This window comes from Microtus ochrogaster, chromosome 4, assembly GCF_000317375.1.
Source record: "Microtus ochrogaster isolate Prairie Vole_2 chromosome 4, MicOch1.0, whole genome shotgun sequence".
NCBI classification, from domain to species: domain Eukaryota; kingdom Metazoa; phylum Chordata; class Mammalia; order Rodentia; family Cricetidae; genus Microtus; species Microtus ochrogaster.
In genome coordinates, this window is record NC_022011.1 from 88,339,296 (window position 1) to 88,355,271 (window position 15,976).

Below are 15,976 nucleotides of genomic sequence, written 5' to 3' on the forward strand. Positions count from 1 at the left end.
CCCTTTGTAACAGACTCTGGAACCGTAACAATATATATGGTAAATTGCCCTTTGTAACAGACTCTGGAACCGTAACAATATATATGGTAAATTGCACTTTGTAGACAAATTTCTAATGTCAGCCATGAATGTCTAAAATATCTGCTTCCCCGTGCTCAAGCTGAACAACCTGGTTGGTCTCTGGCACCACAAACAGTGTCACAATGCTGTGTTTACAGCTCAACACCAACCTGGTGCAAGCTGGTGGTGAACATGTCGCCCTTCCCATGTCTACAGTCCTTCATGCCCAGTTTTGCCTCCCACACAGCATCCCTGGGAAGTCAGCATCCCAAACAAAAATAGCAGTTACTTCGTAGAATGGATTCCCAACAGCATCAAAGTGAACTTGTGTGACATCCTGTCCCGGGGCCTGAAGATGGCCTCCACCTTCTTTGGCAATAACACTGTGCATTCAGATATGCTATTCAAGAGCATCCTAGGCAGGTCTTGACCATGCTCTACACGAGGCCTTCACACACTGGTTCATAGAGGAGGGGAGTTCACTAAGGTTGAGAGTAAAATAAATGACCTGGAGTTCAAGCATCAGAAATACCAAGACACCACAGTCCAAGACAGGGCAGAGTGGAAATGGAGGTTTCCTTCCCGCCTGCTAGTTCCTGAATAAACACTCAGAGGCTTCATATTAATTATAATTGTTTTCACCAGTGGCTCAGGCCTATTACTGACTAGTGCTCTCAATTAAACTAACACATTTTTATTAATCTATTGTCACATGGCTATGGCTTACTGGTAATGTCCTGGTATCTTACTCCTTTGGCTGCTACATAGCATTTCTCAAACTCCACCGTCTTTCTCGCTTTCTCCCTGTTTGGACTTTCTGCCTATCTATATTCTGCCCTGCCACAGGCCACAACATTTTCACTCGTCAACCAATAAAAGCAACACATATTTGCAGCATACAGAAGCACATCCCACATCAAAAGAGGCTTTTGAAGATGATGAAGAAGAGACCAATGAATAGGTGATCTTATGATGCTACTGGCACACCTGCTCTTTACTTCACCCTGGTACAGGAATGGTGCCCTTTTAAGCATGAGGTCCCTCTCAAATCAAACACACCACGCTGTTTCCCAGATTAACTGGTGCGGTGTTTTCCCTTTAGCAGAGAATGAACAGTTCCACCAGACCAGAGAGATTTTGTATGGAAACACTTGAAAGCAAAGCAGGGGGCCACACAGGGCTCACAAAAGCAACCACCTTCCAGTTAAATGTCCAGCCATCAGAGTTAGCAGGGGAGTTAGAATAATGACATGCTTTTAATCCTTGGTGATAAAAACTAAAGTCACACAGTGTTGCCTTAATTGATATGTAATACAGAAGTTTGTGATAAACTACTCATAATAAAATGTTAAACCTGCAAAACAAAATAAGAGAGAAATCAAAGCCAATAAGTTATGTAATAATTAAAGCCAGCATTTTATTTATTTCTTTTATTCATTCAGAAAATAGATTTGTTGTTATAAAATATCTACTCCAATCAGTCACAGCAAAATTCACTATTGGGTATCTATTGAGCTGCCAGTAAATTTGCAAAAGACGACCACAGCATTGTTATGCTATGTGATAAACAGAACAGCTTTCACCAATGTTCTTCTTTATTTTGACATTTTCAAAAGTCTAACACTAAGGGTTTTAAATGTAAATGTATGCAGGTTGAGTATAGGGTAGTACATTGTGGTTTCTCAATATATATAATTTCATTGCTCTTTTTGAATCCCTACGCAAAGTCCTTAGAGATGGATGGCCACGATATATCAGCATTAATTATTAGCACATGGATGTGAACAAACAGAGCCTGATTCACTATGCTTTAAAAATTATCAGATCTAAATATGTGACTAAATGCTATGAAAAATTTACTATCATAACTTTTATGTATGTGAAGATTAATAATGTAACCTACCCATCAAATCCCTGGAGTTCACATCCGTCAAGCAGGGACAGGGCATGCCCTTCATATTCTGTTACTATTAAAGAAAAACACAGAACAGAAAAATGAACATTTTAAACAACAATCTACATTTTTAAAGCTTGGTTTGACAAAATATTATGTTCCAAACATATGGTCAGGTAAGAAAACAGCATTTATTCTTGAATATTTGAATCATAGGACAGAAGATTAAATGTTTGTTATCCGATATTTTATAGCTTTATGTAAAGAAGACCATGTAGTTGTTGTAACCATATAAGTCATTTAGGAATACCCAACACACAGTATTTAGGGCATTTATCTTGGTGCTTGTCTGTTTAGCTTTCCCTAAATAAGACACATTTCCTTTCGATCCGAAGCTTGGGAACAGGAGTATTTTGAAAATACAGCGTATTTGCTGGCATTGAACAGTCAATGTTAAATCAGTTTGGCAACCTTACATGAATAAATTAGTTGAAAGGTTAGTGTAAGATTTACATACCAGAAGAACATGTATCTGGAGTTGCTAGACTCAAAACAAAAAAAAAAAAAAAAAGGAAGCTGGATGTGAAAACACAAAGTAATGCCAACCCAATGATAAGAAACCCAAACCCAAGGGAAGGCCAGCATCCAGTACAGGAGCCCGGGTCCACAGAGGGGACGAATCTGTCGTACCACATCTCTGTTGCCACAGTCACTAACATCCCATGCAGTGAAGGCAGGATGAGTGGGCACGCTGCAGATGGCAGCGAGCATTACCAGCGCATTTAGCATTTTCTGGGGCATCCTTGCCAGAAGAGGCAGCCCAGCTGTACCCACCCATCAAAGATTTCTGCTGCCTGACATGACACTGCAGATGGATTTTGTTGTGTAAGAATGCGCATCATTATATGCGAGATTACATTAATCTTTCATGCCTGTCTATCCCTGCAGCCAGCATGCTGCAAGCTTTTCCTGTGATGTTTTTGGATATTGTTAAAAATTATTAGTCGTGCTGTCTGAGAGAATCATTCTGTATCCAGCCCTGTTACATTGCTATTCTCCCCAAACTTATTAACCAGGAAAAAAACCTGTTAAATTCCAATCAGAGAAAAGATATAAGAAAATTCAAAATACCAATATTAATAATTTTCAAGGGTACAGCATCAAAAAGATGTGTGCTGATAATTCATTTATCGTACAACCAAGTACAACCTTAAAGTGCATTGTAATAAGTGTTCCTACACACACACATGTTCAAGATCATTTAGGTTGTTGTGAAAAAATAACACATGGGCTGTGAAGCAAGTTTTCATCTCCGGGTTTTATGCCAAAGTTTACTTTTAAAAACATTTCAAATACATTATGTTTAGACTAAAAGTTTTCTTTTATTTAGGTGAGAGTTAAAATATCCCGATTTTCCCTTTAACATCTCAAATGGCATTTGATTATACACTAATGGAGCACATTTAAGTTCAGGAACCTTAAGGGATATTGAATGTGTTAAAAAAATAAATCACTTTTCTGTCTGACACAAAAAGAGGAAACAAAACCGACTAAGAAATGTCCAGATGTAAAATGTTTTAACAGGGTGAATAAGATAAACGGCCTCTGGGGAGACAGAATATGTTCTAGTGATGAAGGAGCCTATGATGAGAAATAGCAAAAAGTGATCATAGAGAAAGAGAATACAGGATAAGTGGTGATTTGATGCCTATGTAAAGTAGAAAAAATCAGAACAAGCAACCAGACAAGGTTTTATAGGCTCTAGAATCAGAGTCACGATCATCCCACCAAAAAGATCATGAAGAGGGGTTATAGGCAAATCAATTTTTTTTATTGTGCTACTGCCTTTCCATCTTCTTTCCCTCTTCCTGTGAAGCCAGTGCGCTGTGCCATCTCTGTATTATTTAGAATCTACACTTCCCTGTTCTTTACCTCAGCTCTCCTCCACTTCAGTGTAAAGGTCACTACCCCAGTCTGTGCCTAGGGCAAACAGTGTACATAATGAATTTGAAATAAAATCAGACACAATATGTTTTAGACACAAAGAAACATGTCTTGGTCTGGTACTCAAATTTTATCACGGGCTAGGATACTGAAATACCATCTTTCTCTTCCTACAGGCATCCCGGTAAGCTCAGAGCACAACCAGACCAGGATGCCCAGTTTCCAGCTCCTTTCATAACTTGTTCCCCGACCCCGTACACATACTTGGTGACTTAATTTCTCCAGATGGCCTCGTTTTCTTCTGGGTGAAATAAGAAAAGAGAAAGGTGTAAGTAGAGCCGTGGAGAACAGATGAGAAAGAATACAAAGTCGCAAGCACTGAAAGCCAAGAGCATGACCACATAACAAGAGAGAAGGTGATTGCACAAGAGCTCCACTTTCTGAACAATGCCGTCCATCACAAGGAGGCAAAACTATCTGGTGACTAGATATCCCCAGAGACCCTGACCTGGCAGTGATCATGGCGAAAGGTAAAGCGAAGGTGACTGGTGATCAATCCAAGTGTCTGCTGTGACTACACAGAAGGAAGGGCACAGAGCATGGTGACTCCGCATACCAGATAGAACACATTCATTTTGTACTAATACAAAGAGCAGCATTAGTTACAGTAGGTAACAATTGTAAGGGGATGACTGTAGATTCTCACATCCTCTGTACTGTGTGGTATGTAACTAGCACAAGCCATTCAGCAAAGAGGACAAGTGGATTTGTGATACACACAGGGTTCCTGACCAGCAAGCTATGAGGCCTTGGGCTGAATCAGCAGATACATAAGATGTCATAGAGGAAGGACCTTTGCTTACTTTGCTTACGTGCACAAAGGCAGAGACAATGCACTCAAGGACATCAAAGTTGGTCAGTAACATGGCTTCTACCACTAGCATAGGATCCCACCTTGACACCCACAGGGAGAGACAAACGCCTCCCCTGTTCTACAATCTGCTATCTCTACTCTCTTTAGCTCCTCTTCACGGGCAGCCTCGCAACTCCAGCAGGGAACCTGGAGCTACCTGGTCTTGAAATTCTTTTCTCTGATTTCTCTACTTCTCGGACTTTTCCACTTTGTTGTCCTGTGGATTCTTCCTATCACCTAATGAACTCTCAGAACTCTAGCATCTTTTGTTGTTGTTTATCAGAGTTTCACTGTGTATCCCTGGCTGCCCCGGAACTCACTCTGTAGAGCAGGCTGACAATGAACTCAGATGTAGAAATAGGAGCGGCGGGCTGCGTCCCGGCACCCGGCCGCCCACATGGCTAGCTCTACACGAAATAATTACACGGACACTGTGTTCATTTAATCACCGCTTGGCCCTTTAGCTCTAGCCCTTACTGGCTAATTCTGATATCCCGATCAACCCATCTCTAATAATCTGTGAGCACCGGTCTTAGTGAGCACCGGTCTTACCGGGAGTGTATCTTCCCAGGAGCGGGGAGCATGGCGTCTCTCTGAGGCATCTGCTCCCGAGAGCAGAGCTGTGGAGTCTGAGCTCACTTCCTCTTCCTCCCAGCATTCTGCTCTGTTTACTCCACCCACCTATGTTCTAAGCTATGAGCCCAACCAGTTTGTTTATTACTCAACCAATGAAATCAACAGATTGATATATGACACTCCCACATCACTCAGAGACTCACTTTCCTCTGCCTGCTAATTCCTGAGAATGAAGGGTCCTTTAAAGGAACAGACTCTAATATCTAATAATAAAATAAATATTTTGAGAAACAGAAAAGGGAATATGTTACATGTCAGCCTGGATTTATCATCCATTCTCTCCTTTGACCCCTGGACTAATGTATTACCAGAGTTAATGCCTGTTTCTTCTAGGCATTACCAGAAGCCTTGCTATTGGTTTTATTAGAGAAAATCCTACATTAGTGGAAGTAGCAACATGGTGGGCTATAGTTTTAACTCAAATATTTCCCAAAATGCTGGTCTATATTTAGAAGTGGCTAGGATTTTAGCAAACATTAAAGTGAAAAAAATCATAAATTTATTCATGTGTAAGACCTATGTTTAAAATAGATGTATGAAATAGCATTGTGCAGAGGTGTAATATTCAAATCACGCTAAATAGTTACACAGCATGACTTTCCCTAATAAACTGTTATATAGAATTTAGGCAATTGATATTCCACTTGGAATCACCAGTGCAAAGGGGCCATGTCAAATTGGCGTGCAGTAAATGTGTGCTCTTTTGAATTATTCTTCATATATTTTCTTTGCACGAAAAGGCGAATTGAATCTTCCTACATAGTTTTATGAAAATTAAACTCCTAAACTAAGGACCACATTTGTACGACACTTTAAGCAAGACAGGCAGAAAAACTAAAGCACTTCCAGCAGCCCCATGTTTGTGCAGACTTTCACACAAAAAGAGAACATTTTGCTGGTATACAAAAAAAAAAAATCCACCAGTTCCTTTTCTCTTCCTTATCTCCCTTTTTCTCCTAATCTTCCTCTTTCTCTTTCTCCCCTGATCTTGATTCAGCTGGTGGACTCAGCTCTGCCAAACAATATTACAAAACAACGATTTTTTAAAAGCCACTAACTGTAGATCAAGGTGTGATGGGCAAATTGCTGAGTGTAGCTTCGGATTCAGCCATGTCTGGACTCCAGCTTCTGTGGGATACGTTGGTGGCGGCTGGAGGAAGGTGACTTCCCAAAGCCACTTTGCCCTTCTTCCTTAATAGAGTTCACATTCAATCCAGACATGACATCGTCCTTCAGCCTTCAGTAAGTGGGAATCTGCCCTTAGCTCCAGGAAAAAAAAAAACAAAAAACATCTGTCCTATGTTGAACACAGATAATCAAACCAAAAGAAAATTTGGCACATGTTAGGGTCCCCCTTTCTCACATATAGATGCCTTTCTTCGTCCCACTAGGTAAGAATAAGAAAGACTGCAATGTTAATGGTTATGAAGATGGGACAAACTGGGTTCAAGACAGATTTAAAATTATGAAGGTATGGCCAAAATTACAAACCCCCAAGATACCATGATATTATGGTTTCCTTGATGATACTACCCCTTCCTATCTCTGCCCCCTTATTTAAACATGCCTGCTACCCTACTGTCCCCTCCCCATTTCTACCTCCTTTGCCTCTTGGGAAGTATCTGGATCATGTGGTTTTCTTGAGTCCTCATCAAAATCAGTATCACCTCCAGACACCTTAGGTTTTTATGCGCATGTCAAAACCACAATATTCAGTTTTTAGTGTCTGCTTGAATTCTCAATGGCCATGTATCCTGCATGGAGCAAGAATGCCACCGAGATGATTTGCCTGTTTGTCAGGGTGACTTCAAAAGCTTGGGCACCAATGATGTACTTGCCCCAATGTCCCAAATACAAGGCACAGTGCCTAGGTTCCTGTGACAGATTCAGAAACTGATACATAGCAATGCCTGTGCAAATGCCTGAGTAGTGTTCACGTATGAGAAATCTAACAGTGGTTAATGAGCTTGGCATTCATTTAAGTTCTAATTGTCTCATCCCAACATGGACCTCAGATCTTTCCAATCTTTGGAACTAATCCATAGCCAACAGGGTGGACCTGGGTTGTGCATTTCCCATAGGACACTCACCTGCACACCGAGAGTTACAGCCATTACAGGCTAACCTTTTCACTGCAACCTCATTGAACTCAGAAATTTATTTGAAGTGTTTTTTCTTTTATTGTAGTTTTGTTATTCATTTATTTTTAATAAGCCAGGGTTCTGTATGTAGCTCAGACTGACCTCAGAGCCATAGTCTTCTTCCTCAATCTCCCAAGTTCTAGGGTTATAGGCATGGGTTCCCATTGGTGGGCTCCTCTTTACCCTCATGATGGCAGATGTCTTTTGGGTGACTGAACTTCCCACAAGGCTTCTTTGGGGAGGAGGGTCCTTCTACCTAAGTGCTTCAAAGGCCTTATTAACACTATGAGACCCATTTCTGTCTGTCACAGCAGAGCAAAGCCAGGTCCTTCCTCCATAAACATGTCATTATGACCAGGAGACTCAACTGTACTGGGGGTTAGTCTCCCACCTGGTTAGTTACATAACAGACTCCACCGACTGCAGCGTGAGGCAGATTCCCTCCGCGGTGGCCAATCCACATGGGAAGGAAGCCACGAAAGTTCTGGCTTTAGGCAGTGTCCACGCTGGGCATACGGTGGGTGTTAATAAAGCATGGGAATTTGGCCACCAAATGTTAAATGTCCAAAAGATATTACTAACATTCTTTCCATTTGTTTGGTGATTAGCAAACTCCAGTCTTTCTCAGCAAGAAGCTAAACACACGCTTACTTTTGACAATGGCTTCAAGCCCCCCCCCCCCCCCCGTTTCTCCCAGATCAACTAACAGGGGCAGCTTGGTGCTTAGTTTTGACCTAACCAGCAGGGGTCAGGAGCAGAACAAAAAAAGGGAAGAGCCACAGAAAAAAAACATTAGGCAGAAACATGAATACAGCAAGTAGAAATGTGGATATAGCAAACATCTCCTTGAAGCTGTCAAAAACCAGAGTTTCCTTTCCAATAACACCTAGTGATGGTTACTGTGGAAGAGGTCTAAAATTTTGATATTTCAGTACAAAACAACGCAGTGAAAAAGCCAACTAGATGAAAGGCCACTCTGGAGCTGGCGATGGGACACATGAAGAACACTCTCCTGTTTGGAGCAGCTGCTTCCTTGCTTAGCAAGGAAGACTGTGTGGGCTCGGCGTGGAGTTTTACACAGTGAAGTTACACAGAGCAAGCCACTCACTTGTCACATCCGTCTTTATCCCCGCGAGTTTCAGCAGAGGCTCCACCTTCTCGTAGTAGACTTGGACAGACTCCTTCCTGTGACTCTGAGGGTTGAGGAGGATCTTTAGCGCCTTAGGCCTGCTTGGGAAACCTAGCATGAAAATGAGCATAAGGTTAGAGTGCCCATCAGAGTATCACACAGGTATCTGAATAGCATTTGCTATTTGCATCTTAGATTCTTGCTTGAGTGCGGCTTCTATTTTTTTTTTAACCATCTGCTCTCCTAGAGGCGAAACACGATGCTTCCACTCCTCAGACAAGTCATGCATTATAACCAGCACGTTATTCAGAAAGCAGGGTATAAATAATAGCAACCTGTAAACACGGAAGCGAGGCTGATGCACGCTGACGCACGCTGAGCCACTCCCAGAGGAGCCACTTCTTTGTGGAGTCAGGCTGAGAACTGTGACACACGGAAAGGTACCTTCTCTTCTCCTTAGGTAGAAATTTACACCAGAAGTGGGCACCTAATGACCTCAGGTCTGCCTCTGACCTACGCTGTGACTCGGGGGACAGAGTGAGCAAGCAGGGGCCAGTCGCTGCTATCCTCCAGTGCTGGTGACTCAAAGGGGGTAAGGTCAGAGTTCAAATCCCAGAAGGTGGCAGGGGAGAAGGCGCTCTTCTCCTGGGGACTTAGGAAGGCATCCCTTCTCAGAGCCCAGTGGTGACGGGCTGCCTCACAGTTGGGACTGAGATTTGATACTGCAATTTTCTGGGCAGGAGGCTTGGCACTGAGAACCCACTTGGAGCAGGTGCACAGCCAATTGTCTGCTGTTAGGAAGGGGCAGGAGCCAAAAGAAAGCTGACAACCATTTCTTTCATGGTAAGCTGCAATCAGACCACAGCAGTTTAAGGTTATAAAAGCAGTTAGCATTCGTTTTTTTAATAAAGCCATCACTAAAGATAAATGGAAGGAAATGCCCATTTATAACAAACTCTGTGTTTCATGCTTCGCTTAAGGAGAATGTTGCCCAGTCTCATGATATTTGATGTAACGAGCATCTTTTATCAGCACACTCTGAATTCGGGGGGATAAGGAATAGACAGAGCCATGCCAAAGTCTTTGGACACTCCCAAGAAACCTTTGGCGGGATCTCTGTTTTGATAAGGAGCCATGGCTGTCCAGATCACACATGCTAAGACCCCATCCATTCTGGATGTCTTGCTTTTTCCCAGTTCCTGTATTTCAGTGAGTTCTGAGAATCCTAGCTCCCAGGCCTCCTGAATATATCACCATCAAGCCCTCTGATGCAGGTTTCTGGCACCTGTGCCCTGGGGTCCCCCCCCCATTCTCCCTGGTTTGCATAGCTCCCACAGAGCAGCTCCTCCAGTGTTCCAAAGTAACCCTAACAACTCTATGCTGGGGGCACTGTGCGGAACCCTTAAAATGGCCTCCAGAGGTGGCCAATCCTATCCTAACCCAGCTCCTCTCTTCTCACAATCAACATTCACGAAAGACACATAGAACTTTTGTGTTCCAGCCTGGGAAGAAGGGACAGAGAAGATGCAGCTATTGCTTCAAAGGAGACAGCAGGACCAGTGGTTCTCAACCTTCCTGATGCTCCAACCCTTTAATACAGTTCCACAGGTTGTGGTGATCCCCAACCATAAAAGTATTTTGCTGCTACTTCATAACTCTAATTTTGCTACTGTTATGAATCATAAATATAAATATTTGACATCCTGGATGGTCTTAGGTGATTCCTCTGAAAGAGATCAAGGAATCAAGATCCACCTGGGTTGAGAACCACTGGTCTAGACTCTCAGCAGAGGCCTGAAACACAATGGGAGTATAGATGATGCAGTATTGCTTCTTGGGGGTTTGGAAACGCCCCTCTGACACAGGAGTATCTGAGCAGGACATTTCCTCTACCTAGAATGCCTTTTCCTGTTACTCTCTGGACTCATTACCAATCTGCCCAGGCTGGAGATTGTATGTGATCCCAGCCTAGCTCAGCACACAGAGCTGTGTTAATATAGCAGAGGCTCTTCTGGGGCCGGTTCAGTTCCTTATGACAACTCCATCCATTTACTGCGGCAGATGGCAAAGCGGGGCCTTCTCCACTCAGGTGTTTTTGTTTTGGTTTCAGACACATTTTAAAAATCAAAATTCTACCATTTGTTTTTTCAAGGCTGACTCCGAACCCCACATCCGCCCAGCAGCCTTTCTTTGCTAACCCCAGAATGCATTCCTTTCTCCACTCTGCGGCCAATTACTCCAGGCTCGTGTGTTACCTAGTTCTTGTACTACTTATACAAATCTCTGACAGAACATCTTAGGACTCCCACTAACCAGCCACAGTTCAGTTAAAACTGTGAGATGTGACAGTAATACATTACACTGTGGTGGGTTTTAAGCATTCCACTTGACAGGCTACATGGACACTAAGCAAATGATGAAAAGGGAAAATTTGTCTTAGAATAATAATAGATATAAGAGGCATACCAAAGCTAGAAAAATCTTAATTCTATGCCAGGCCTCCTTAGCCTTATTTCTCAGGGAAAGGTGAGTACACTATCCACCCATTCCGCAGCCCCTCAACTTATGACAATCAATGAAGGACAATCAGATCTGCACAATCAGACAAAACAGGAAGTCAAGTTAAAGCAGGAACTCAGTTTATTACTGAGTTAAAAAGGTTAAGTGACATTGTGTGATGTGGGGTACCTCCGGCTAATGAGAGACAGCCAAGCCCTCCTTCTGGCTGGAGGAGCATCTACCTAGATTTTACAGTCTCATCCCCTGCCGGGTAGCTTTGAGACTATCCTTCAAACTTGAGCCAGGCTTTTCTCTGTCCTCCAAACCTCGAGGTACAGGCCCTGAGATAATTTTGGCCCAACAATTCTAGACATTAGGAAAATTGATTCAGGCAAGAAGTAATGGGTGCCAGAACCATCTGGTAACAACTGGGAAGGCTACTTACGTATCCCTAAACTCTGTCCCATTACAGGACACTGAAGCAGCTACAGACGCATGCCTCCATGGGAGACTCCGGGTCCAGGGAGAATTCCATTGCTGTCTCTTAAGCAGGGACTAAGCAGGAAGACTCCTGGTTTGATCTCACTAAACCACAACAGAGCCAAGCACTGGCTTTAAATTCCAGGCACCAAGCATCAGAAGGAACGCCCTGCTCCATCAGCTTTAAGTGGGACATTAACCTAAAGGTCCTCTTTCCTTTTATGGACAGCCCCCACAAGTTGCTATTGTAAAACCTGACTTTAATTTCCTCATTTTCCCGTGATCCTGATTTCCTTGCCAACACCTCCACACCTGTTGTGTGTCAAGTAGAAGCAGGGGCTTTGAAACTTCATTTGTGAAGCCCCTGTCCTGACAAAGGTGACATCCTAAGGGCCGAACACAAACAAAGGAATTCAGCCTGGGCTAAAAGGTGTCTGTGCTAAGGACAAAACTGTAGCCTAGGCAAGGGAGAGGGTAGAGGTGAAGGGGGCTCCCTGGAAGGGAGAGTCAGGTCCCCCAGAGCCTTTCGGGTGTTTCCAGGGACTTTGTTTTTTGTTGCTTAGTAAAAGATGTCTGGTCAGTTGTAAGGAAAGCAGTACTATAACCAGGCTCACTCTGGTGTCTGTATAGAAGGTGAATGCAGTAGGACTATGGGAAAACAAAGTCAGCACAGCTAGATAACACTTAGAGGAGAAGACTATTGTTCTTGGAGGGGAATGGGTACAACCAATGTTAAAACAAAAATGAGATTTTACATGCATTTTTAAGTAGAACTAACCAGAAATATGGTCTTTGGGCATGGCCCCTGAAATAAAGTGTCCTGTGAAGTCTAAGGTGGGTAGACACGGGGGAAACAGAGCTGCAACATGTGTAAGAACTAGAGGCATGGGGAGCATCTTCTCAGTGCGCGGATGGGCTTTAGGAGATGTGATCAGGCAGGGTAAGAAGACCCAAGGAGACAGGCTGCAGGGAGTGGGCCTGAAATTGAGAGTGAGACCATTATGGATGGTAGAGATGGGAAGCTAAGAACTCAAACAAGCTCCATGTGATGCTAATGGGCTCTGGGCCACACTGTGACTGTGTCCATGGTGAAGTACAAATATAAATATGTACAGAATACCGCTGCTCATATCTATAACCCCAACACTCAAGAGGCGAGGGCAAGAGGATCATTGTGAGTTTAGGGCCCATGTGAACTGCAAAAAGAGGTCTGGGTCAGCTAACTATATGGTGAGACCCTATCCAAAAGGACAGCAATCACAGCAAACGATTATGGGACACTCGAGAACTTTGAACGAATAGACGCTGAGCCAGAGAGCATGTGTGAAAACATCAAAACCCCCCACTGAGTAGAACAGTAGAGTATAACAATAGCTTTAGTCTTTAAGATGTTAAAAAAAAAAAAAGAATGACCCAGGCAATTGTACCGGACCCCTTGTAGCAGACAGTGCTACCTGTAGGCCCGATGGGCTGGTGTCAGCGGTGAGTGCTTTTAGAGGCGAGGGAGAGAAGAGGAGGAGGATCCTAGCTAACAGCATCTTCTAGGAGGACCGGTTCAGAGAGGCGGTCATCCCGTGAGAGGACTGCAGGGGGAGCTGTAGGCCCTCGGGAGAGCCGGGTCACTCACTCCTAAAGCAAGAAAGAATCCAAATACTCATGTGTGGGGTGTGATAAGCAGATGAAAATGTAGACTTTGCTAATGGTGTGCCATTCATCCCAGAGGACAGAGCGGAGGTGTCTCAAGTTGATGACGGCAAGGAACAGAGCTGGGCTAGTCTTGCAGAGCCCCCGGGGATGGCGTCAGTAATAAGGAGTCTCCTGTGGCGGTAGGATAGGAATAGCACTGGGTACAGTTCTGACAGGAGACGGGGCTGGAAGGTCTGGTGCTAAGCAGTAGGGCTCTAAGAACCTTCTTCTTCAGTCACAGACAAAACTAGCAGAGGCTAAAGACCTCCACAGGCTGCTCAGCAGCTGCACTGCCCAAACCTGAAGCTAGATTCCTGTAAGGCCGTAGGGCTGTGCTTTTCTTTGCCTGGAATGACCTCAAGGAAATGGGGTTTTGCAATCGTTTGTAGACAATCAAAAGCATAAACAAGGGACAGAGTTAAAAAATTTCCTTAATGCTGGGCGATGGTGGTGCACGCCTTTAATCCCAGCACTCGGGAGGCAGAGGCAGGCGGATCTCTGTGAGTTCGAGACCAGCCTGGTCTACAGAGCTAGTTCCAGGACAGGCTCCAAAGCCACAGAGAAACCCTGTCTCGAAAAACAAAAACAAACAAAAAAAAAAAAAAAAAATCTCCTTAATCTGCCTCTTCCAGGATACCCAGCTTCCCTCCTAGAAGGCAAACACTGATGAGGAATTCTTCTAGAAATACAGGCACACACACATGCAGTCTACACATATAATCTAAGTCACTATATGCCTTGTTTCCTTTTAGTGTGTTGATTTTAAAGACAATTTCGGGGATAGTGAGATGACTGACTCACTGGTTAAAGTCTTGTCTCAAGTCTGATGACGTGGGTTGAAGCCATTTCTGCTCTTTGATAATGACATGCAATAAAAGGTCTATCCAGTCTAGTTTCAACTGAGCATTTTCTTATGAGAGACTTTGAAAAACTGCAAATATTTAAGGGTAACCCCTATTTTTCTGCGCATTGGTATTTCGTGTCATTTTTCCCAAGTGTCTTCTGTGTGTTTTCCTGGTTGTATTAATTACAACAGTGGATTGGCATGTAGGAAAATTATTGTTGCTTGCTGTTTGAGTTACAGAGACATATTGCACGGTGTCCTTTGCCTTAGGTTTTTATCTATGGCATTTTCTTTATGCAGACATTTCTCAGTTTTATGTACTTACCACTGAGTTTCTCTAGCATTTATTCTATGGATTCTGCATCCTATGTCATGTTTAAAAGTCCTTGGAGACTTTAAAACCCTCCACTTTTCTTTTAATGCTTTTGTGGTCTCAATTTCCTATTTTTAAAGATGCTAGGTGAAATTTATTTCAGTAGATGAAACAAAACAGGAATTTGACTTTGTTTTTTCCTCCAGTTAGCAATACACCTGACCCAACATCATTCATGAACTGATCTGTTGTTTCCCACAGATTCTGCCTGGTTCTGTTCTTCCTTTTTAGAATTTTAACCATCAAGTTGGGATAAAACTCAGGCTCTCGTGCATGTGAAGCATAAGCTCGTCACCAGGCCCCAAGCCCAGCCCCTGGCCACAGAGGTCAAGCTGCTCTTAGATGCACACAAACACTGAAAGCATCTGTATCTACTGAGTTATGTAGTCTGAGGCCTGCTCAGTTACCTACATGTCTGTACCCCTTTGTTGGGGTTGTTTGGGCTGCTATGAATTGAACCTAAGGCCTTGCATATGCTAAGTGCTTGCTTGAGTTATACCCTACATGATCATTAAAATCAGCTTATCTAGCACTATAAATACTTCTGGTATCTTATAGGATTACATTAAAATAAAATTTCCTTAAGGACTTTATGAAGTTCAATTTTTAATATAAAATGCATATTTCTGGTTAATTAACTCTTCTGTATCCTGCAGTACCATGATAACTATTTTCAAATACATGCTACACAGTTGTACTATTTCATTTTTCTGTTGTTGATATCAATACAGTTCCACCCATTCATCTAATTATTTTATGTAAGCTAAAGAAATCAAAACTATTCATTTCTGCACAGAACCTATTTTTAATTCTCCCACCTTTCCAGTCTAGGTTTTCCCTGTAACCTCTTAGGTCTTCCTAAGTTGACTATTACTTTTATCAGCAACAGTGATTATTTCACACTCGCTTTTTCCAGATGTTCAAGATGCCCACTTGCTCCAGATTGTCTGTGCAGGGGTTGGTCCTACCTGTGTAGGCCCCCATTTAGCCATACTGATAACAAAAACCAGTCCTGTCACCTCTAGAATCTGAGAGGGACACCTTAGTGTTACCCAGAGGCTTTTGAGTCAGACACATATTACCATAGTGCTAAAACAACCACCTTGGCATTTAGAACCAAGGCTGATCCCAGTTTTCCCTTTTCAGACTTGTATTGTCATGCTGGTATCGACTTTCTGAACACACTATGAATAAAGTCGGAGTTTTGCCTCTTTTCCTCGGCAACCTTATTTTCTCTGGTAATTAGAAATACTCTTTCAAGTGCAGCAACTCATTTCTCAATTCACATATTGGGTCACAGGTTAACATTTAATTCAGTAGGGTGGGCCTGCTTGTTTGAAATGTCCAACTGGACTGAGCAGCTCTCATATGTTGATG

The 15,976-nt window shown here is 43.0% G+C and overlaps 1 protein-coding gene across 2 annotated transcripts in view; it reads right to left on the reverse strand.

Moving 5' to 3' along the window:
• The window catches only part of Cerkl (ceramide kinase like), a 112,152-nt gene that overhangs the window by 37,950 nt on the left and 58,226 nt on the right, over positions 1-15,976 (reverse strand). For both annotated transcript variants that reach the window (XR_003376848.1, XM_005346631.3), the window contains exons 3-4: positions 8,697-8,828; positions 1,964-2,027 (exon numbers count right to left, since the gene is read on the reverse strand). Coding sequence is in view for 1 of the 2 variants with exons in the window: in XM_005346631.3 (XP_005346688.1) it covers positions 1,964-2,027; positions 8,697-8,828 (196 nt within the window). In the remaining variant the exon portion in view is untranslated. The remainder of the gene's footprint in view (positions 1-1,963; positions 2,028-8,696; positions 8,829-15,976) is intronic.